At 45.0% G+C, this 22,764-nt stretch overlaps 1 protein-coding gene across 1 annotated transcript in view; it reads right to left on the reverse strand.

The window, feature by feature from the left end:
• The window catches only part of dmc1 (DNA meiotic recombinase 1), a 186,581-nt gene that overhangs the window by 106,261 nt on the left and 57,556 nt on the right, over positions 1-22,764 (reverse strand). The window contains exons 5-8 of the mRNA XM_068019900.1: positions 22,038-22,090; positions 20,700-20,741; positions 17,952-18,024; positions 8,755-8,846 (exon numbers count right to left, since the gene is read on the reverse strand). Coding sequence (XP_067876001.1) covers positions 8,755-8,846; positions 17,952-18,024; positions 20,700-20,741; positions 22,038-22,090 — 260 coding nt within the window. The remainder of the gene's footprint in view (positions 1-8,754; positions 8,847-17,951; positions 18,025-20,699; positions 20,742-22,037; positions 22,091-22,764) is intronic.

Genomic DNA, 22,764 nt, shown 5'->3' on the forward strand with positions numbered 1-22,764 from the left:
TGGAACTCATTACCACAGGGAGTAGTTGAAGCCAATAGTGAAGATGCATTTAAGGGGAGGTTGGATAAGCAGTAGAGGGAGAAGGAAATAGAGGGTTATGGTGACAGAGCTAGATGAAGAAGAATGGGAATAGGCTCGAGAGTAGCATAAATGCCGGCATGGACTAGTTGGGCCAAATGGCCTGTTTCTGTTCTGCATATTCTATGTAATTTTAAGTATAGGTCTATGAAAGTTACAAATAAGCAAGTCAAGAAAATAGCAAATGGTGATATCCTGAACAATTTCTCATGTTGGTGTTCAGAGAAGTCACAACCTGTCCTGGGAATCAGGGTTGATTTTTAGGAAATTAAATTTTATGAACAACAGTAATTGTTAAGGAAAGATTGAAGGCACTGAAAAGGGGTAAGAATGAATAGCCCACACACAAGGGTACGGAAGGAAAAGGCCAACAGAACTGGTCACATTTAGACCAGAATTATTAGAATTGAGAGTTACACCAAAGGATTGAAGAGAATGAAACATAACATCTGATCTTTCAAAAAGGACTAAAGGGCATTGCTGGTCATTACAGACAGCGAGCCTGACACCTGCTGTGAGTAGAGTGCTGAAGGCTGTCCTGAACAACAACTTTATCCTCAAGATGTGGGCATGCGTCCATGGTCACATTTATTGCCCATCCCTACTTGTTCTGAAAAGATGGTGGTAGCTAGCTTCTTCAATTGCTGATTACTATTGTTTTTACACCAGATGGGCACTACAAAAGAAGAAAAGCATTTTCAGATCAGGCTCAGGAGTTATATTCTGGAAAGAAAGTTAATAGTTGCTGATGGCTCTTTACCTAGCTCAGCATGGGCACACAACAGGCCACATCTGGAAGAGGAGACCCTTTACGGTACTAGAAGGGTACAATTATTTTAACAGTTCAACATAACAGAGTGTAACTAATAACATTACAAACACTGCATGAACAGGTGAATCATCATCACTAAAATTAAAGGATTCCCTTTAAAGGTTGCCAAGCATTATTAATTATTTTATAACAAATCCTCAGCTGATGTAAACAAAAAGATGAAAAAAGAAAATCAATGAGAAGAAACCTTTGGATCTGGCAGCCTGTGAAGCAGTCGTACTATAAAAAGGGTAGAGCTTTTTGCAGCATTGGTCCTGCCTTGTACTTCAGTCATATGATAAAGTGTAAAACTCATCTGATGAGCTGTATTCTGATTTGTATGAGAATTTGATACTACATGGAGTGGATGATTGATTTTGTTTTTATAATGTGTGCCATCTCAACAATAAAATGTAGCAAACTTTTTCAAAGGCCTTAGCTTGACAACAGTACCCTCGTGACACCAAAATCACATGGAATGCAACATCACAGTAAAGCTAATTGGTTGGGAGGTAAGAGACAGAGAAGGGAGAAACAGAATATTCTCTGATTGGCAGCATGTGATAAGTTCACCAGGAATCTGTGCTGGGGTAAAAACAGAAAATGCTGGAAATACTCAGCAGGTCTGGCAGTATCTGTGAGGGATAAACAGAGCTAATGGGAGGAATTTACCACATTTTTGCCTTTTACTATCATCCCTTTTTTCATTTAAACTCTCCTGCCTTCTACTCTATCACAGACCTTCCCTTTTGCTCCTTCCTCCTCTCCCCCACTTCCCCTGCCTTGCTTAAAAACTGTTACATCTTGAAATACTCCCAGTTCTGATGAAAGGTCATCAACTTGAAACGTTAACTGTTCAGACCTTTTGAGTATTTCCATCATTTGTTGTTGTTATTTCAGATTGCCACCATCTGTAGTACTTTGCTCTTGTATCTATATTGGGGCCTCAGCTTTCCATCATATGTATAGATGACTTGGATGAAGGAGCAGAGCTGTATATCCAAGTTTACAGATGACACTAAGAGGAACAATAAGTTTTGTAGATAGGAGCTGGAAGTTGAAAAGGGACAGAGACTAAATAAGTGGGCAAAACTATGATAGAGTTCAATGTAGGAAGTGTGAGTTCATCCACTTTGGATCTGAGAAAGACAAATTGGAATATTTTGTTACTGGTGAGAGACTCAGAACTGTGGAGAAGCAACTGGATATAGGTGTCCATTTTCACAAATCACTGAAAGCTGTATTGCCTTTAAAATTAACAAGACAAATGGACTCTTGGTCTTTATTTCAAGGGGGCTGGAATTCAAATGTGAGGAAGTGATGCTTCAGTCGTGCAGAGCCTTGGTCAGATCCTAACTGACGTACTGCATTCAGTTTTGGACACCAACATTTAGGAAAGATATTTTGACTTGGAAGGGGTTACAGCACAGATTCAGCAGAATGACTCAAGGCCTTAAAGGGTTAAATGACGAAGATAAATTGCATAAACTTGGCTTGTATTCCCTTGAGTTTAGAAGGTTGAGGACTGATCCAATCAAAGTGTTTAAGATGATTAAAGGGGTTTGCTAGGGTAGATGCAGAGAAGCTAATTCCTCTGGTGAGGGAACTAGAACATGAGGGTACAATTGTAAAATTAGAGCGAAGCCATTCAGGACTGAAATGAGGAAGTCTCCACACAAAGGGTAGTGGAAATCTAGAACACCCTCCCGCTAAAGGCTGTGACTGCTAGGACAAATGAAATTTTCAAGACCAAGACTGTACTTTTTGTTGGGTAAGGGTATCAAGGAATATGAATCAGAGGTCGGAATCGAGGTACAGATCAGTTATAATCTAACTGAATGGTGAAACATGCTCAAGGTGCTTGGATGGGGTGGGGGGGGGGGGCGGGAGGTGGTGAGGTTGGCTCTTTCAAAGTCAATGGGTGCCAATGGCTGTTCAGGACCAACATTGACAAAACCATAATAAAAGCAAAATACTGCAGATGCTGGAAATCTGAAATAAAAACAAGAAATGCTGGAACCACTCAGCAGGTCTGGCAGCATCTGTGGAAAGAGAAGCAGAGTTAACGGTTCGGGTCAGTGACCCTTCTTCGGAACTCCAGCGATGGTAATGCCATTGAATGTCGAGGGGAGATGGTTAGATTCTCTCTTGTTGGAGGTGGTCATTGCCTGACACTTAAGTGGCAAGTAACATCCGTGCCACACATCAGCCCAAGCCTGGATATTGTCCAGGTCTTGCTGCATTTCTACACGGACTGCTTCAGCATCTGAGGAGTCACCAATGGTCACATTGCTGAACATTGTGCAATCATCAGCAAACATCCCCACTTATGATTGAAGAAAGGTCATTGATGAAGCATCTGATGATGGTTGGACCTAGAACACTACCCTGAGGAACTCCTGCAGTGATGTCCTGGAGCTCAGATGATTGACCTCCAACAACCACAACCATCTTCCTTTGCACAAGGTACTACTCCAATCAGCAGAGAGTTTTCCCCCTAATTCCCATTGACTCCAATTTTTCTAGGGCTCCTTGATGCCATACTCGGTCAAATGTTGCCTTGATGTCAAGCGCAGTCACTCTCACCTATTTCTTGAGTTCAGCTCTTTTGTCCATGTTTGGACAAAGGCTGTAATGAGGTAAGGAGCTGAGTGGCCCTGGCAGAACCCAAACTGAGTGTCACTGAGCAGGTTATTGCTAAGCACTTTACTGATGATTGAGAGTAGTCTGATGGGGCGGTAATTGACTGGGTTGGATTTGTCATGCTTTTTGTGTACAGACATACCTGGGCAATTTTCCACATTTCTGGGTAGATGCCAGTGTTGTAGCTATACTGGAACAGCTTGGCTAGGGGCACAGCAAGTTCTGGAGCACAGGTGTTCAGTATTATTGCCGGAATGTTGTCAGGCCCATAGCCTTTGCAGTATCCAGTGCCGCCAGTCGTTTCTTGATATCACGCGAAGTGAATCGAATTGGCTGAAGACTGGCATCTGTGATGCTGGGGACTTCAGGAGGAGGCCGTGATGGATCATCAACTCGGCACTTTTGGCTGAAGGTTGTTGCAAATGCTTCAGCCTTGACTTTTGCACTGATGTGCTGGGCTCCCCCATCATTGAGGATGGGCATATTTGTGGAGCCACCTCCTCCAGTTAGTTGTTTAGTTGTCCACCACCAATCACGACTGGATATGGCAGGACTCCAATTTGCTAGAGCTCCTTGATTTTCCTTGGGCTAGTGCTAGCAGATCGTGGAGTACTTGTGTGATGGGCCTGATCCTGATGCCATCTTCAGAGGCATTTTACAAAGCAAAGGGAATATTTGTTTGCACAGGGCATGCAGCCAATAACTGTGCACACAGTAGCAAAGCCAATAAGGCTCCATGCTGCAGACAGGGATACGTGGCATAAAAACGGAAAATGCTGGAAATACTCAGCCGGTCTAGCAGCAACTGTGGAGAGAAAAAAACAGAATTAACAGGGGGAATTTTATGCTTTCCCCAGTGGCAGGTTTGGAGGCAGGGAGAACATAAAATTGGGTGAGATGGAGTGGGGGTGGTGGGGGGGGAGTGCCCGCCACTGCTGAAATTTAGCCTGGGGCGGGAAGGCCATTCACTGTCAATTGAGACCCTTAACTGGGTAATTAACCCCCAATTAAGGGTCTCTTCTTGCTGCAGCCGCAATTACCTGTACAGTGGACGGCCCTGTCGTCGCACAGGAAGCACGGCACGAAAAGCCATGCGGACTGCTTCCCAGCTCTGGACGGGGCCCGGGGGCGGGTTCCTCGTTCAAAGGCATTTGGTGCCTGAACGAGGGACTCAGTTGCCCTTGCTGCCGAACCCCCCTCCCAACCCCTCCTCCCCTCGAGGCCCTTCCTGCTCTGACCTATGTGAGGCCTGGCTCCAGCGCTGCACCTCAGCCTCCGGTAGGTGCAGATACAGCAGCAGACACTGCCTCTGCAATGGCACTGCAGCTGCCGGCCAATCAGAGACCTCCTATCAGGAGTTCCTGCAACAGGGTCCTAAATCCTATGGAAGGCCTGCCGCTGTCCAGTTAAGTGTCTCATTGGCACTAGATTCGGTGGGCCTTCCGTAAAAGAGGCGATGTGGGGATCTCGCTGTGGATTTCCCCCAACGTTGAGACCCCTGCCGCCAGTATAAAATTCTCCCCAACGTTTCAGGTCTATGGCCCTTCATCAGAACCCGTCGAAATTCATGCAGGAATCCTGCAGGAGTGTGGCACTCTCAAACCAGTATTCAACATTGAATATTAGTGAGGGTGATGACACTTCAAAGCAATGCAGTTCGAGTCTGGCAACATGAAGCAAAGGACTGCGCGGGGGATGGGGGGCAAGTACAGAAAAGTGTAGGAGCACAGTAGTAATTGAGGATCCAATAATTGGGGGACAGACCCACTTCTGCTACGACTGACGTGAGTCCTGTATGCTATGTTGCCTCTCTGATACCAGGGTAATAGACGTGATGATGAGGGTGCACAACATTCTGCGGAACCAACGACGTAGGGAAGAAGAGGGTTGAGATCCTGAGATCAGAGTTTAACGTAATAGGGAGGAAGTTAAAAAGCAGGATCTCTAAGTAATCTGTGGATTACTCCACATACTAGCGAGAATAGAAATAAGAGAATATGGAAAATTAATGCATGGCTAGAAACATGGTGCAGAAGGGATGGTTTCAGATTCATGGGACATTGGGATCAGCTCTGAGGCAGGAGGGCACTGTTCAAAATGAACAGAGTTGGGAGCAATATCCTCGCAGGAGAGTTAACTAGTGTTGTGGGGGAGGGTGTAAACTAATTTGGCACCAAGATGTAGTATTAAAAAGTAGAAACAAGGTGCAGAGGAGTGAGAGAGACAGCGTTACAATAAATACAGAATTTGGAGTGCTTGTGTGTAAATGCATGAAGTGTGATAACAAGGTTGATGAGCGGAAGGCACAAATCGCCACCTGGGAATTTGGTGTAGGGACGATAATGGACCTGGCTCAGATAAAGGGGATGATTGAATTCTTAATATTCCTGGAAACAAGGTATTTAGCAAACATAGGGAAGGAAAGAAAGGAAGAATAGCAGTTTGGACTAAGGAATATATTACTGAAAAATAGAAGGTCCTTACGGAGTTGTTCAATTTGACAGGAAGAATAAAAAAGCAGAGTATTTGTTAAATAGGAAACGACTGCAGAATTCCGAGGTGCAGAGGGATCTAGGTGTTCTCATGCATGAGTCACAAAAAGTTAGTATGCAGGTACAGCGGGTAATAAAGAAGGCAAATGGAATGCTATCCTTTATTACGAGAGGAATTGAAAATAAAAGTAAGGATGTTATGCTTCAGTTATACAGGGCATTTGGTGAGACCACATCTCGAATAGTGTGTGCAGTTTTGGTCTCCTTATTTTAAGGAAGGATGTGAATGCGTTGGAGGAAGTTTACTAGATTGATACCTGGAATGAGCGGGTTGTCTTATGAGGAAAGGTTGGACAGACTGGGCTTGTTTTCACTGGAGCTTAGAAGAGTGAGGGGAAACTTGACTGAAGTATATAAGATCCTGAACGGTCTTGACAGGGTGAATGTGGAGGGGATGTTTCCTCTTGTGGGTGAGTCCAGAACTAGGGGGCACTGTTTGAAAATTAGGGGTCGCCCTTTTAGGACCGAGCCAAGGAAAAATTTTTCCTCAGAGGGTTGTGTGATTTGGAACTCTCTGCCTCAGAAGGTGGTGGAGGTGGGGTCATTGAATATTTTTAAGTCGGAGGTAGATAGATTCTTGTTAGGTAAGGGAATCAAAGATTACTGGGAGTAGAAGGGAGTGTGGATTGCGAGACAAAAACAGATCAGCAGGCTTGACAGGCTGAATGGCTTACTTCTGCTCCTAATTTGTATGGTTGGATGGTAATCTCTGAATTCATCTTAGATACAGGTGTGGTGTCAGAGGACTGGAGCATTGCAAATGCTTGTTCAAAAAAGGGGAGAAGGATAAACCTGGCAATTACAGGCCAGTCAGTTTAATGTCAGTGGTAGAGAAACTTTTAGAAACAATCTGGGAGATAATTAAGACCCATTATGACTACTAAAGGAGAGCCAGTATGATTTAAGGGCAAATCGTGTTGGTCGAACTTGATTTGAGTTTTTTGATGAGGTAATAGAGAGGGTGGATGAGGGCAGTGCAGTTGATGTTCTGAACACAGAGTTTCAAAAGACATTTGATCAAGTACCACATAATAGGGTTCGCAAAATTGAAGGCCATGAGATAAAAGGTGCAGCAGCAGTATGGATACAAAATTGTCTAAGGGATAGAAAAATTGTGGTGAATGCCTTTTCTTTGGACTGTAGGAATATAGTGGTGTTCTTCAGAGTTCAGTACTCGGATCACTGCTGTTCTTGATATACATTATCGACTTGGATTTGGGGTATAGGGCACAATTTTGAAATTTGCAGATTACACAAAACTTGGAAGTGCAGTAAACAGTGAGGAAGATAGTAAAATGTTCAAGATGCAATAAACATGCCAGTGGAATGGGTGATCACATGCAAGATGAAATTCAATGTAGAAAAGTGTGAGGTGATACATTTTGGTAGGAAGAACAGGGAAAGCCAATAGAAACCAAATGGTACAATTTTAAAGTGGGTGCAAGGAGAGAGAGACCTGGGGTTGCTGAAGGTGGCATGACAAAGCAGTTAATAAAGCATGTGAGATCCTGGGCTTTATGAATAGAGGCATGAGGGGAATTTTATGCTCTCCCCTCTGGCGGGTTTGGAGGCAGGAAGAGCACAAAATCAGGTGGGATGGTAGTGGGGCAGGGGTCCTTTCCGCCACCATCCCACCTCCGCTAAAATTTAGTCCGGGACAGCAAGGACTGTGAACAGCCTTTATCGCCCCGTTGCCTATTGAGGCCCTTAACTGGGCAATTAATCCCCAATAAAGGGCCTCATCCCTCCACCGGCGCAGTTAGCCGTGCAGCAGGCAGCCCTGTTGCTGCATGGGAAGCACGGCATGAAACACCGTGCCTGAACGAGGGACCGACAACGGGGGGTGGGAGGGGGGTGCCTGCTGAGAGCCAACCCTACCCTTGCTGCTGATCCCTCTCCCCTGCGACCCACACCCTGCGAGACCCCTCCTGCCCTGGCCTACCTGTGGCCTGGGTCCAGCGACGCTCCTGGGCATCTGGTAGGTGTTCCTTCCGCAGCAGCCACCGCCTCTGCGGTGGCGCTCCAAGGGCGGGACTTCTGGCAACAGGATGCCTTGATCCTGTGGAAGGCCCACCACCGTCCATTTAACTGCCTGATTGTCACTAGATTTGGTGGGCCTTCCAGAGAAGAGGCGACGTGGGGATCTCAGTGTCACTTTCTCTGGACGTCGAGATCGCCGTCGCAAGAATAAAATCCCAGCCATAGAGTACAAAAGCCAGAAAGTTATGCTAAACCTATGTAAAACACATATTCGCCCTCAGATGAAGTACTGTGTCCAACTCTAGGCACCACACGTTAGGAAGAATGTGAAGGCTTTGGAGAGGGTGCAGAAGAGATTTACTAAAATGGCTTCAGGGATGAGGGATTACTGTGATGCAGATAGACTAGAAAGGCTGGGGTTGTTCTCCTTACCACAAAGAAGGCTAAGAGAGAACCGACACAGGAATCAACAGAAAAAGTTTTGTCATACCTTAAAGAATATTACAAAGCTCAAAAACATCCCACGCTTCTCATTAAAAACATCAAGGGATACGGGGATAGTGCAGGAAAATGGCATTGAAGTAGAAGATCAACCATGATCTCATTGAATGGCAGAGTGGGCTTGAAGGGCTGAACAGCCTCCTCCTGCTCCTATTTCTTATGTTCTTAAATGTATTAATGTGTTCTTACTGGTATAGGCGCGTGCATACAGCACATTATCCAGCACTGCATCTGGATCCACATGAAAGCGATCAGCAATCCCTCGCAGTCTATCCGGGCGGCTACATGAGGTTAAGGATTTTTGGGTCTACTTAACTGGATAGCTACAGGATATCACACAGACACACATAGACTACATAGATTTCACAAGGTTTAATAGTTTAAATAATGATAATGTACAGACACACACACACAGTATACAGGATAAAAACACACAATGCAAGATATTATACAGGCAATATACTTGATATTTCAAACATACCCTGACTATAATGCTGGGACTCTAATGCATATTATACAAATACAATAGCCTAGATTTTCCACTTGGGTGAAATCCTGAGCTGAACAGGACAGAATGTGTTACGCAATGGTCCTATGCAGATACTTTATCTTCTGCAGTTAACCTAACTTAAACATTAGAGGTGAGCTTCAGGTGTCAGGGGTATCGCTGATTCAGAGCCTGTCTGCTGTGGGCAAGAACTAGCATGCTGCTGCAGGATTAAAAAGCCTTCAGTGGTTTAAAGGTTCAGGCATTCAGCCAAATGAACTATCAGCAGCGTGCAAGAGGTCATTACAAATGATATCTGTGAAGTCTACAGGAGAACAGAGAGCCTGCAAGTTCTAGGATGCAGATGTGGATGTGCCACTAGACAAAGGTTAGACAGAGGACAAAAGCCCTGTTGGGAACAGTGCCCTGCAAGCCCCATACAGTCAGTGCCAACTCCGAGACCATATTTATGGCAACTCACAGCTGGAAAATGTTAAATGACCTTGACGTCAGGTAAGGTGAAAGTTGCCAGACACACCAAGAATGCACAGTACTGAGCTCCCCTGTCCACTGTGATGACTCCCATTACACTGTGTTAAAGTGCTTGAAATGTTTACCATCAATGCCCAGGAGGTGGCACAGTGCTCTTAGAAATATCAAGAAATTACAGCACACAAAGAAACCATTTGGTCCAGGGTGTCTGTGCCAGCTGAAAAAGAGCGATCCAGCCTAATCCCACTTTCCAGCTCTTGGTCTGTAGCCCTGCAGGTTCTGGGACTTCAAGTTCATATCCAAGTATATTTTAACAGTTTCTGCCTCTATCCCCCTTTCAGGCAGTGAGTTCCAGGCTCCCACTGCCCTCTGAGTGAAAAAAGTCTCAACTCCCCTCCAATCTGTCCACAAATTACCTCACATCTATGCCCCCAACAATAAATAGAGGTGCTCAAAATTATGAGGGGTTTTGATAGAGTAAATAAGGAGAAACTGTTTCCACTGGCAGAAGGGTCAGTAACCAGAGGACACAGATTTATGGTGGTTCCGAAGAAGGGTCACTGACCCGAAACGTTAACTCTGCTTCTCTTTCCACAGATGCTGCCAGACCTGCTGAGTGAATCCAGCATTTCTTGTTTTTGACACAGATTTAAGGTAGTTAGCAAAAGAACCAAAGGGGGAGATGAGGAGAATTTTTTTTAAAAAACAGAGTTGCTGTGATCTCGGACACCCCTAGTCTTCACCTGCAGGTGTAGCCTCACTCACATGCATTCACTCCACAAAGGGCCTCATAGGAATTTAATTGCTTGATACATGCACCTGTCATCGTACCCATTATAAACCGCATGCTGAAACTTAAAGTAAGTCTTGCTTTTTAAAATTCTTTTTCAAGTACAAGAGAACTTCAAAAAGCGGCACTATCAGCAACCTTCTGACCACCACCCACTGCGAAGAAAAAGTGATGACAATGGGAGATTTTAATTATCACATAGACTCTCCATCACCAAGACCATCTACTTCCAGCTCTGGAACCTCGCCCATCTCCACCTTAGCTCATCTGCTGTTGAAACCTTCATTAATGTCTTTGTTGTCACTAGACTTGATTATTTCAATGCTCTCCTGGCCAGCCTCCCATCTTTAACCCTCCATAAACTTTACATCATCTAAATTCTGCTACCTGCATTTTATCTCAGACCAAGTCTTGTTCACTCAATCACTCCTGTGCTCACTAATCTATATTGGCTCCCTGTCTGGCAACCCTCAATTTTAAAATGCTCATCCTTGTATTCAAATATATTCATGGCCTTATTCCTCCCCTGCTCTGTCACCGCCTCCAGCACCACGACATTCTAAGATCTCTGTGCTCCTCCAATTCTGGTCTCTTGTGCATGCCCGATTTTTCAAGCTCCATCATGAATCGCCATGCCTTCAGCTGCCTAGGCCCTAAACTCTGGAATTCTGTGCTGAAACCTCTCCGCCTCTCTTTCGTCCATTAAGATCCTCTCTTTGGCAAAGCTTTTATTCACCTGCCACTTATATCCACTGATGAGGTAAGTCAGACACAGAGGGCTCTCGCATTTGTCGCAGTGGCTGGATACCTACAGGTTCAGGTAGTCATTGCCTGCACACATCCTGCAGTATTTATCAATCAGAAGGGATTCCACTCCTTCAATGTTTAGTTGGTATGAAACCACTGGAAGGTTTTCATGCATGTCTGTGCAAGATATCCTGCAAGCTGCCATGATTCCTTCATTCTGCGACAGTCACATTTCCCACAGGTGATGGCACCTCCACACGGAATGGGCTGGATTTTATGGGCCCTCTGAAGTGGGGTCAGAGACAGGGAGGCTCATAGAATCATGACGGGTGGCGGAAAGGCAGGGGGGTGCAGAGGGTCCAGCTGCCCCGACACCAAGTGATTTTCCTGGGGATGGGATAGGCCCACTGATGGCCTTCCCACTCAAAGGCCAATTGAGTCCGTTAAGTGGCCTCATCCATCCTGCTGCTGGGGTTTAAGCAGCAGCAGAGGTAGTGTGGGGGGGTGGGCGGGGGGGAGGCAGGTAAAACAAGGCACCCTCACTGCAGCCTTTCATGGAGGGCTTCCTCCTCCGTGGGCAATCTGTGGCCCATGGAGGGCACCGGCCGGGAAACAATGCAACTTCCAGGACCCCGAACCACTGAACTTTAAGACCATACCCGACACCCCTTCTCTGGAGTCTTCCGGCCTGGCCCCAGCGACTATGCTTCACTTACCTGAGGTCTGGGGTTTCAGCAGAGGGCCTGGGCCCAAGGCCTCTGCAGTACCGGCAATGGCAACTGCTCCCAGGGCGCTGCCAATAGTGCTGAGCTGCCGGCCCTGTGATTGGCCGGCAGCTCTTGAAGGCGGGATTCCCATCTTGAAAGGGACAGAGATCTCGGCGCTGGAAACTTCGCCTCTGGAACAACGGAGGATTGTGCTGGGGGGAGGGGAGGGGGGGGGGCTGGTGGCAGGGACGCAAATAGGCCGAGGCGGAGCTCCCCCCACATTTCCGGTCCAGCGTTGGGGATCCTGCCTCCTCTGCAAAATCCAGCCCAATGAGTGGGTGGCTCCTCAGAGATAAGGGCTATCCTCTGAGGACCTTGCTGATGACAAATGTCAGGAGCCCTACCACTGATGTAGTGGTAAGGCACAACAGCAGCCACATGACACAAGGGCATTCAGAAAGCAGGCCACTGGTGAAGATGCGATTCAGGTGCCCTGACAGATCTGGGGCACCCTTAAGTATGCACCAGCAAGGGAATATAGTGGTCTGATGTGCCTTACACAACATGGTGTTGCAGAGAGGAGTCGAGCTGCAGGAGGAGGAAGGTGCTGCCACTTGGCATCCTCTGAGCAGGAGGAGAAGAGGAAGAGGAGGAGGAGGAGGAGGAAGAACCTGATGTGGCCAGAGGGCCTGCAACTGTGACTGAAACATAGAAAATATGAGCAGGTGTAGGCCATTCAGCCCTTCGGGCCTGCTCCACTATTCAAAATAGATCATGGCTGATCGTCTAATTCAGTACCCTGTTCCCGCTTTCTCCCCATATCCCTTGATCCCTTTAGCATTAAGAAATATATCTATCTCCTTCTTGAATATATTTATGACTTGGCCTCCACTGTCTCCTGCGGTAGAGAATTCCACAGGTTCACCACCCTCTGAGTGAAGAAATTTCTCCTCATCTCGGTTCTAAATGGCATACCCCGTATCCTGAGGCTGTGACTCCTGGGTCTGGACTCCCCAGCCATCGGGAACATCCTCCCTGCATCTAGCCTGTATAGTCCTGCTAGAATTTTGTAGGTTTCTATGAGATCCCCTCTCATTCTTTTAAACTCGAGTGAATATAGGCCTAGTCAACCCAATCTCGCCTCATACGTTAATCCTGCCATCCCAGGAATCAGCCTAGTAAATCTTCTTGGTACTCCCTCCATGGCAAGGACATCCTTCCTCAGATAAGGAGACCAAAACTGCACACAATACTCCAGATGTGGTCTCACCTTGTATAACTGCAGTAAGACATCCTTGCTCCTGTACTCAAATCCTCTTGCAATGAAGGCCAACATACCATTCACATTCCTAACTGCTTGCTGCACCTGAATGCTTGCTTTCAGCGATTGGTGTACAAGGACACCCAGGTCTTGTTGCACCTCCCCCTTTCCCAATCCATCACCATTCAGATAATAATCTGCCTTTCTATTTTTACAACCAAAGTGGATAACCTCACATTTATCCACATTATACTGTATCTGCCATGCATTTGCCCACTCACCCAACTTGTCCAAATCACATTGGAGCCTCTTTGCATCCTCCTCACAGCTCATATTCCCCCCAACTTTGTGTCGTCTGCAAACTTGGAAATGTTATATTTATAGTTCCCTCACCCAAGTCATTTATATTGTGAATAGCTGGGGCCCAAGCACTGATCCCTGTGGTACTCCACTAGTTACTGCCTGCCACCCAGAAAAAGACCGTTTTATTCCTACTCTCTGTTTCCTATCTGTCAACCAATTCTCAATCTATGCCAGTATATTACCCCCAATCCCATGTGCTTTAATTTTGCACACTAACCTCTTATGTGGGACCTTATCAAAAGCCTTCTGAAAATCCAAATACACCACATCCACTGGTTCTCCCTCATCTATTCTACTAGTTACATCCTCAAGAAACTCCAGTAGATTTGTTAAGCATGATTTCCCTTTCGTAAACCCATGCTGACTTTGTCCAATCCCGTTTATGCTTTCCAAATGTTCTGCTATCACATCCTTTATAATAGACTCTAGTATTTTCCCCACTACTGATGTAAGGCTAACTGGTCTGTAGTTCCCTGTTTTTTCTCTCCCTCCTTTTTTAAATAGTGGGGTAACATTTGCCACCCTCCAATCTGTAGAAACTGGTCCATAGTCTTTAGAATTTTGGACGTTGACCACCAATGCATCCACTATTTCCAGGGCCACTTCCTTTAGTACTCTGGGATGTAGATTAACAGGCCCTGGGGATTTGTCAGCCTTTAACCCCATTAATTTCCCTAGCACTTTTAGAGTCATAGAGAGATTTCCTTTAGTTCCTCCCTCTCATTAGACCTAACATTTTTGGGAGGTTATCTGTGTCCTCCTTTGTGAAGACAGAACCAAAGTATGTGTTTAATTGTTCTGCCATTTCTTTGTTCCCCATTATAATTTCCCCTGTTTCTGACTGTAAGGGGCCTCCATTTGTCTTCACTAATTTTTTCCTCTTCACATATTTATAGAAGCCAGAGAAGCTCGCAATGGGCTCATGCAGGCATGCTTCAGATAACCTGAGTGCATGAAACCATATGGGACTCCAATGCTAAACCCTTTGCCCCCATCCACCCACCATCCCACAGTTACAAATCCTTCCATCACATTCACACCCTTTGCTGGTCTTCCACTCCGGTCATACTATTCTCATGAAGGCTAATGTCCAAATGGGAGGCAACAATGGAGATTGAAGGACAATAAAGTGCTTAATTCACTGAAATTTACATAGACATAACGACATCAACATTGTTATAAACACCCAAGTGAATTCCCTTGTGCAACTAGGAACATAGGAGCAGTAGTAGGCCATTCTGATTGTGGTCTCAATTCCACTTTCCTGTCTGCCCCCCATAACCCTTGACTCCCTTGTCTGTCAAAATCTATCTAACTCAGCCTTGAATAAATTCAATAACCCACCCTTATAGACCCAGTAAAAACATATAAGAACTTAGTTGAAACAAAGGGGCTAGTCACACAATGATACACAGTATCATTTAACACAGTGTGTTAAAACATAGGGGGACTGGGAAGAAAGGGGCCACAGCACACAGATGGCCAAGAAATTGTAGACAGTACAGAAAAACAGGCTGAAACAAGTGAGGTGCTACCAGACTGTGTCCTTGCACAAACCAGATAAAGGAGTTGCTATGGACACGAGATATGATTAGACTCACAGTAGACAATGGGAGAGTGTAAAGAATCAAGAAATACTGACCAGGTTCTCACTGAACCAAATAAGGAATTATCATTATGTCATTATACCAGACCCCTATGAGTAACTAAGAGGGAGGGTCTAGGAAACAAGATTTAACCCCTGACTGAAACTGGGGAAGGCATGAGAACCCCAGGGAAGAACACTCGGGAAGATACCCTGAGTCAAAGGCTCAGAGAACAAAAGAGCAGCCGCAAGTCCGAGACTGATCACCTCGTGTCTTGATGGGTAGCATACTGTACAAGCTGTGAGAACTTGTACTTGATTGATACTGTGCAAGTAGTGAGAGCTTGTACTTGATGATTTAATGTGTGAATAAAACGTTGATATACCTTTCACCAGTCTGCTTTCATGAATTCTTTAAGAGTAAGTGCAGATTAGGCACAATATCCTCCGCTGTTTTCTGGGGAAGAGAATTCCACAGACTAAATTTCTCTTCATCTCTGTCTTAAATGGGAGACCTCTTATTTTTAAACTGTGTCCCCTGGTTCAAGTCTCCCCCACAAGAGAAAACATCTTCCCAGTATTCACCCTATTAAGTCCCCTCAGGATCTTATATATTTCAATAACTAAGAAATCTATCTCTTCTGCTTTCTAATTATCCTATGTGTGGTGCTACCCTTGCAGCTTCAACAGATCAGGAGGCAGGCTCTTGTTTTCCTGTTCTGACAGCTGCATATGGCAGATGTCGTCTAGGTTTTAGAGCCCGTGAGGGCCCCGCCAAAGACTACCCCACCTGCACCTGTTCAGGGGCAGACTTGGTAATCAGGGCAGGAAGCAGCCTGTGGAGCTGAGAGAAGGGTGGGGGCAAGGGATGAGAAGTGGGAATGCCTTGAGGAGAATCCCCACTTCTATATCTGAAGAATCCCTTTCTATATCTGCCCTCTCATAGCTCTCCCTGCTAGCCAAGGGCTGAAGAGTGCTTTGCTGCACTTAAGTGAGGCATTAAATGGCTACGATGAGGCATCTCCTCCATCCTGTTTAAAGTGGAGGACTGAGTGTGCAGGCCATTGGTCAGGGTCAGCATGCCTGCTGTGTCTGATTCTCCATGCAGATTGCCACTCTTTCCATGGCAGTAGACATTAGTGCAAACGCCTGAGACATCATGGTACTTATGGTAAAGACGTACTCCTGTAATCTCTTTCCATGGGTGCGGATTGCCTCTGGAAATGCTGACAGAATCACACATTTCCCATTGCTGCTTCACAAATGTCCTCTTTCTGGATGATCCCTGAGGCTCAGCATCTGCAGCCAGCTGAACACAGGTTAGAGTGTCCTGCACCCTCTGATGGGAACTCTACACTGTTGTCTCTGTCCCCAGCACCTACTCACGTGATGTGTGCCACACCATGTGATAACCTAGCCTTCTCTATTGGAGTCCCCACTAAAGTGTGTTTCTCTGCACTGGTGGAGGGTGCCACTGAGTCCTGAAAGGAGTTGGAACTACTTTCATAATTTCTACTCATTCTTTCAAACCAAGAGGAATGTAAGCGTCTCATTCGAGTGCCCCTTGTGTTGCCCTCTAACAGTTACAGGTCTCTGTTCTTTTTTCAAAGAAGGCTGCACATAACCGCCAATAGATAACCCATACTGCTGGCAGACCAGCCAATGTATGATGTCTCATCACAAGAGAGCAAACCTATCAAATAACCGGAGGAGTACCTCTCAAGGACTCCAGACCTCCAAAGCATCATAGGAATTGGTCAAGAGGAGAGACTGGATGAAGCAGGGAGCATCAGTGAGGAAGAACAAGTGATGGTGACAGCAGCCAAACAGCAATAAGATTGAGTGTGGAAGAGAGACCTGGAGCTGAATTTAGTGGAGCCAGCGGAGCTCCCAGCAATTCACAGCCCCCTCTGCCGGCTCTATTTAATGGTGCCTGGGCAAGAATCCTGCCTCCAAGAGCAGCCAGCCAATCAGAGAGCCAGCAGTTCAGTAGTATTGGCAGTCACCAGGAGCTGTGGCCACTGCCTGTACTACAGGTGGCCTTGGAACTAAGCCCACTGCTGGAGACCCAGACTAAAGGTGAGTGAGGCGAGATCGCTGGGGCAAGTCCAACAGACCCTGGTGATGGTTGGGGGAAGGACCACCACCAGCACCAACCCCTGCACCCACCACCCCCCCCCCCCCCCCCCCCCACCCCCAAGCCTGAAAGAAGGCTGTCTCACTTTACTGGGCGACCGCCCCGCATGGCAGGGGCCACCCACACCACTGGTTTTATTCCAGCAGCAGCGGGAAGAGGCCCTTAAGTGGCTGATAATAAGCCTCAACTGGCCTCAGGGTGGGGAGGCCATCGCTTGCCTTTCCTGCCCCCGACTTAATTGCGTTGCGATGGGAAGGCAACGGGCCTCCACCCCCTGCCGCCCGCCACAATTCTGTGAGCTCCCCGGGGAGCCCATTATATCTAGCCCCAGATGTGCAGCTGTTGTGGGACACACAGATTCATACTTTACAAAGGCCACACTTGTTAATCAGCAGAAGTCTTTCATGCGGTCCTTTGAGTACCTTCAAAGCCCTTTACATGGAATGTTGGAGAGCATAAGGATGACTCAACACAACATAAATATTTACATATCACCATGTGATCAAGATGTAAGACTCAAAAATTATGTAAATAAGTACACCTTTCAGACTAATTTGAAAGAAATATCCCAATAAGATCTCTGAAATGAGCAATTAGTACAATCTGCAGGCAAAAACTGAAATTGCAGCCATTACTACATTTCATTGTGCTTTTAGTCTAATAAAACATCCTAAGGCACTTCACAGTTGGAGCTCAGACCCAAATAGAACTAAGAGTAGGAGGAAGGAGATGAGGAGGTACAGATTGTGTGTACACAGGATCTGAATAATAACAGAAGAAGTCATGGAATTGAAAAAGCTAACAATGGAAAGGATACAAGGTATTCTCTGTATCAATGAAGATCACCTTTCCTCCACAGTATCCACTGGGTCCAGGAAGCTGAGCAGTTACTACAATGAAAGAAAATTAAAAATACTTCTCAGAGATAAATCAATTGACAAAGTGCTGATCAGAGGCAGCTAGATCATTAGATTTTCATCAGCCTGCCTAATTTCAGTGCTACTCATCCCAGGCTCACCCGAATTGAAAGTTGCAGTGCAAACAAAGCAGAACTGTTACATTTATATTCTGCAACTCAGCGAACCACTACTGTAATACTCTCCTCTAAATGATTCTATGTAGTCTAAGGATAAGTCTAATATAAATCAATCTGTCCCTGGGATAGACGACAATGCTCTGTTCTCCCAGTAGCACATACAAACATAGAAGGAAGGAGCAGGAGTAGGCCATTCGGCCCTTCGAGTCTGCACTGCCATTCATTATGATCATGGCTGATCATCCAACTCAGTAGCCTGTTCCCGCTTTTGCCTCATATCCTTTGATCCCTTTAGACCCAAGAGCTATATCCAACTCCTTCTTGAAAACATACAATGTTTTGGCCTCAACTGCTTTCTGTGGTAGCGAATTCCACAGGCTCATCACTCTCTGGGTGAAGAAATTTCTCCTCATCTCAGTGCTGAAAGGTTTACCCCGTATCCTTAGACTATGACCCCTGGTCTGGACTCCCTCACCATGGGGAACATTCTTCCTGCATCTACCCTGTCAAGTCCTGTTAGAATTTTACAGGTTTCTATGAGATCCCTCCTCACTCTTCTGAACTCCAGCGAGTATAATCCTAACCGACTCAATCTCTCCTCATACGTCAGTTCCGCCATCCCAGGAATCAGTCTGGTAAACCTTCGCTGCACTCCCTCTATAGCAAGAACATCCTTCCTCAGATAAGGAGACCAAAACTGCACACAATATTCCAGGTGTGGCCTCACCAAGCCCTGTATAATTGCAGCAAGACATCCCTGCTCCTGTACTTGGATCCTCTCGCTATGAAGGCCAATATACAATTTGCCTTTTTTACCACCTGTTGGACCTGCATGCTTACCTTCAGCGACTGGTGTACGAGAACACCCAGGTCTCGCTGCATAGTCCCCTCTCTCAGTTTATAGCTGTTCAGATAATAATCTGCCTTCCTGTTTTTTGTACCAAAGTGGCTAACCTCATATTTATCCATATTATACTGCATCTGCCATGCACTAGTCCACGCACTCAACTTGTCCAAATCACCCTGAAGCCTCTCTGCATCCTCCTCACAACTCACCCTCCCACCCAGTTTTGTGTCATCTGCAAATTTGGAGATATTACATTTAGTTCCCTCATCTAAATCATTAATGTATATTGTGAATAGCTGGGGTCCTAGCACCGATCCCTGCGGTACCCCACTAGTCACTGCCTGCCATTTAGAAAAAGACCCATTTATCCCTACTCTTTGTTTCCTGTCCACCAACCAATTTTCTATCCATCGCAATACATTACCTCCAATCCCATGCGCTTTAATTTTACATGCTAATCTCTTATGTGGGACTTTGTCGAAAGCCTTCCGAAAGTGCAAATAAACCACATCCACTGGCTCCCCCTCATCAACTCTACTAGTTACATCCTCGAAGAATTCTAGTAGATTTGTCAAGCATGATTTCCCTTTCGTAAATCCATGCTGACTCTGCCCAATTCTACCACTGTTCTCTAAGTGCTCTGCTATAAAATCTTTGATAATGGAGTCTAGAATTTTCCCCACTACCAACGTCAGGCTAACTGGTCTATAATTCCCTGTTTTCTCTCTACCTCCCTTTTTAAATAGTGGGGTTACATTAGCCACCCTCCAATCTGTAGGAATTGTTCCAGAGTCTAAAGACTCTTGGAAGATGACCACCAATACATCCACTATTTCTAGGGCCACTTCCTTAAGTACTCTGGGATGCATACCATCAGGCCCTGGGGATTTATCGGCCTTCAATCCCATCAATTTCCCCAACACCATTTCCCTACTAATAATAATTTCTTCCAGTTCCTCTCTCTCACTTAGCCATGTGTTCCCCAACATTTCTGGTATGATATTTGTGTCCTCCTTTGTGAAGACAGAACCAAAGTCTGCATTTAGTTGGTCAGCCATTTCTTTAGCACAATGCTGATTACTGTTAATTGTATATTAATTTTTTTTAATTGTAGGCAGGTGGTGGGCATTAATTGAGGATTCACTTGTGCCCCGATAGACACTTTCAAAACAGGTATAAATAGACAATGGTTAGGAGTTTGGCAGCATAGTCGTTATGTTACTGGACTGATATTCTAGAACCTTGTACCAGTAATTGAATAGATGTTCAAATACCATCACAGCAGTTGGTGAGTTAAAATTCATTTTAAAAAAAGTATAAATAGACAATGATTTAAACTGTGGTTGTTGGGTTAGGAGGTGCTCGCTTGTAATCTGTAATTGTAAATACATGCTTATAAAAGTGTGTCAAGATTATCTCCAGTTACATCCTTCACCAACTGGCTTTCTGGACCATAGCAATTACCACTGAAAGAATTTGCCTTCTAAATTATTGTAGACTGACTCTTGGCACCCTATAGACCATGCAACCTTATTTTGCTGGACTTTTAAGTTCATAATTTGCACTGTTTTGTTTGAAAAACAACAAAGACACAGATGCTCTAATTCCACACCCTGCATTCATATTAGCATCTTTTAAAGTGCTGGCAGAGGGTCTTTAATGCTTTGTATATGGGAACTTACCACAGAAAGTGTGTGACAGCTGCGTCTTTCCAGTTCGAAATTCTGTAAATAAAAACAGAAATTAACTACTAAAGAAAGATAAAAGAAAAATCTTGCATTTATACAGTATCCTTAATATCCTGAAGATCTCAATGTTTTAAAGCCAGTGAATTACTTTTGAAGTGTAGTTACTATTGTTTTGTAGGTAAATGCAGCAGACATTACACACAGCAGGATCCTAACAACAGGAATAAAATGAATGACTGTTTAATCAGTTTTTGGTAGTGTTGGAAGAGGGATAAATACTGGACAGAGCAACAGGAGAACTCACAGACTAGTCTTCAAATAGCACCATGTAATCTTTTAAGTCCACTGGAACAGGCAGAACGGCAGCACATTAAACAAAGGGTTTTGATTCCCAAGCAAAACCTGAAAAGATTGCCTTCTAAACTGCATAGGTGCTTGTTAAAATAATCTTAGAATGATCTCAAAATCAAACTCTCTCAAGCACTGAAACATATATTGCAGTGGAACCCACAGGGTACCAATTGGGCATCACTGAAGAACTGAGAATTGCTTCTCTATTGAGATGCGTGCTGGTGCAGTGTGGCACAAAGGGGATCCTTTTGCACCCGTGCTTTTTTGTCCATGCGTCAGGATTATTGAAAGGCTGCATAAGGGATATTTCAAAGATGATTGAATGAAAAGAGACTGTAACAAGCTGCAGCAAGCTCAGGACCCAGTGGACAAGCTTAATGTTCAAAACAACTGAGGTCTAGACACGAACAGCAGTTGTATTTTTAAGTGCAGAAATGATCAGAACAGTAAAAGTATTACTTTCCAGTGAACAGACTCTCATTTTTTGCTCCTTCCTCCCCACTCTCTCTCCTAATGAACCATTTGCCTATCTTTTACCCTTCCAGGTTGGGAGTTATTGCTGATCGATTTGAATTGCCTTTAAAGATTTCTTCTATACTGCCTACATTTTTGACAATTTCTTAAAGTTGTAGCAGAAACACAACTCTCAAAAACTGATGGCTCATATGTTGCTGTCTCAGTCTGTTAAACAGACAGAATATCCAACGCTCTTAATTCTGGAGGACACCCAGCTCTGAATATCAGCCTCTGCATGCCGTGATCGTGGCTGACCTTCCCACTCCTGATTGCAGGGGACAATCCAGGCTGTCAATATGGCCAGTTACCTGGTGGAAACTAGAAGAAAAAAATGATAGCAAGATCCTGCCAATCAATACAGCAAGACTTGTGTATCCATGCCTTAGATGGGGTTGTCCACTGGTTGTGGCCTCCTTCCTGTCCTTCCCATTAATACTGGGGCCATTGAGTATGTGTTGCACTCACCACCAAATGCTTCGGTGATTGCCATGCTTTCAATTCCGCCACCCAGCAGTTTACTGTAAGGCAACAAAGTAAATATTAATACTGCACAAAGTCTTCTATTCATTTTCTAGCTCTACTTTCAGAATGTATAGCACACAAATCAAGCTAGATATGTTGTCATGAGTGCAATAAATAAACATAGTTGCAACACCAATCCATTGAGTTCAACATACAGATATCTCACTCTAATTTCTATGGTCACAAATTACCCATTACTCTTTTCAAAAACCTTTCATGAAATCTAACCTAAAATACTTTAAAAGAGTTTATTGAATAAATGTTAAGATTTTTGAATCATTCCTCTGCCCACATTGCCACTTCTGCTGCCCACCATCGTCCCTATAGTCACATCGGCAGGACAATTTCCAGATTGGAAGCCGCATCAGCGGCTGATAAATCAGAGTGGGTGTAAGAGCAGACCAGATTGGAAATAGAAGTAGCGGCTGATAAATCAGAGTTGAGGAAGAGTGGTCCTGATTGGAGGTCGCAGCAGCAGTGACAGATATATCAGAGAGGGGAAGAGTGTGGACCTGATTGGTGACTTCCAAAAAAACGGCAAGGAGTGACGTCACAAGACAGCAGGTAGGTGGTTAGTTGATGAGTATTAGGCTTTTATTCAAAACTAGGGAAATGGTTTAAACTAGGACCTGGAAGCTATAAAGTACTGTAGTAAATTTACAGCTTAGCT

The sequence above is a fragment of the Heterodontus francisci genome, chromosome 41 (genome assembly GCF_036365525.1).
Source record: "Heterodontus francisci isolate sHetFra1 chromosome 41, sHetFra1.hap1, whole genome shotgun sequence".
Taxonomy (NCBI): domain Eukaryota; kingdom Metazoa; phylum Chordata; class Chondrichthyes; order Heterodontiformes; family Heterodontidae; genus Heterodontus; species Heterodontus francisci.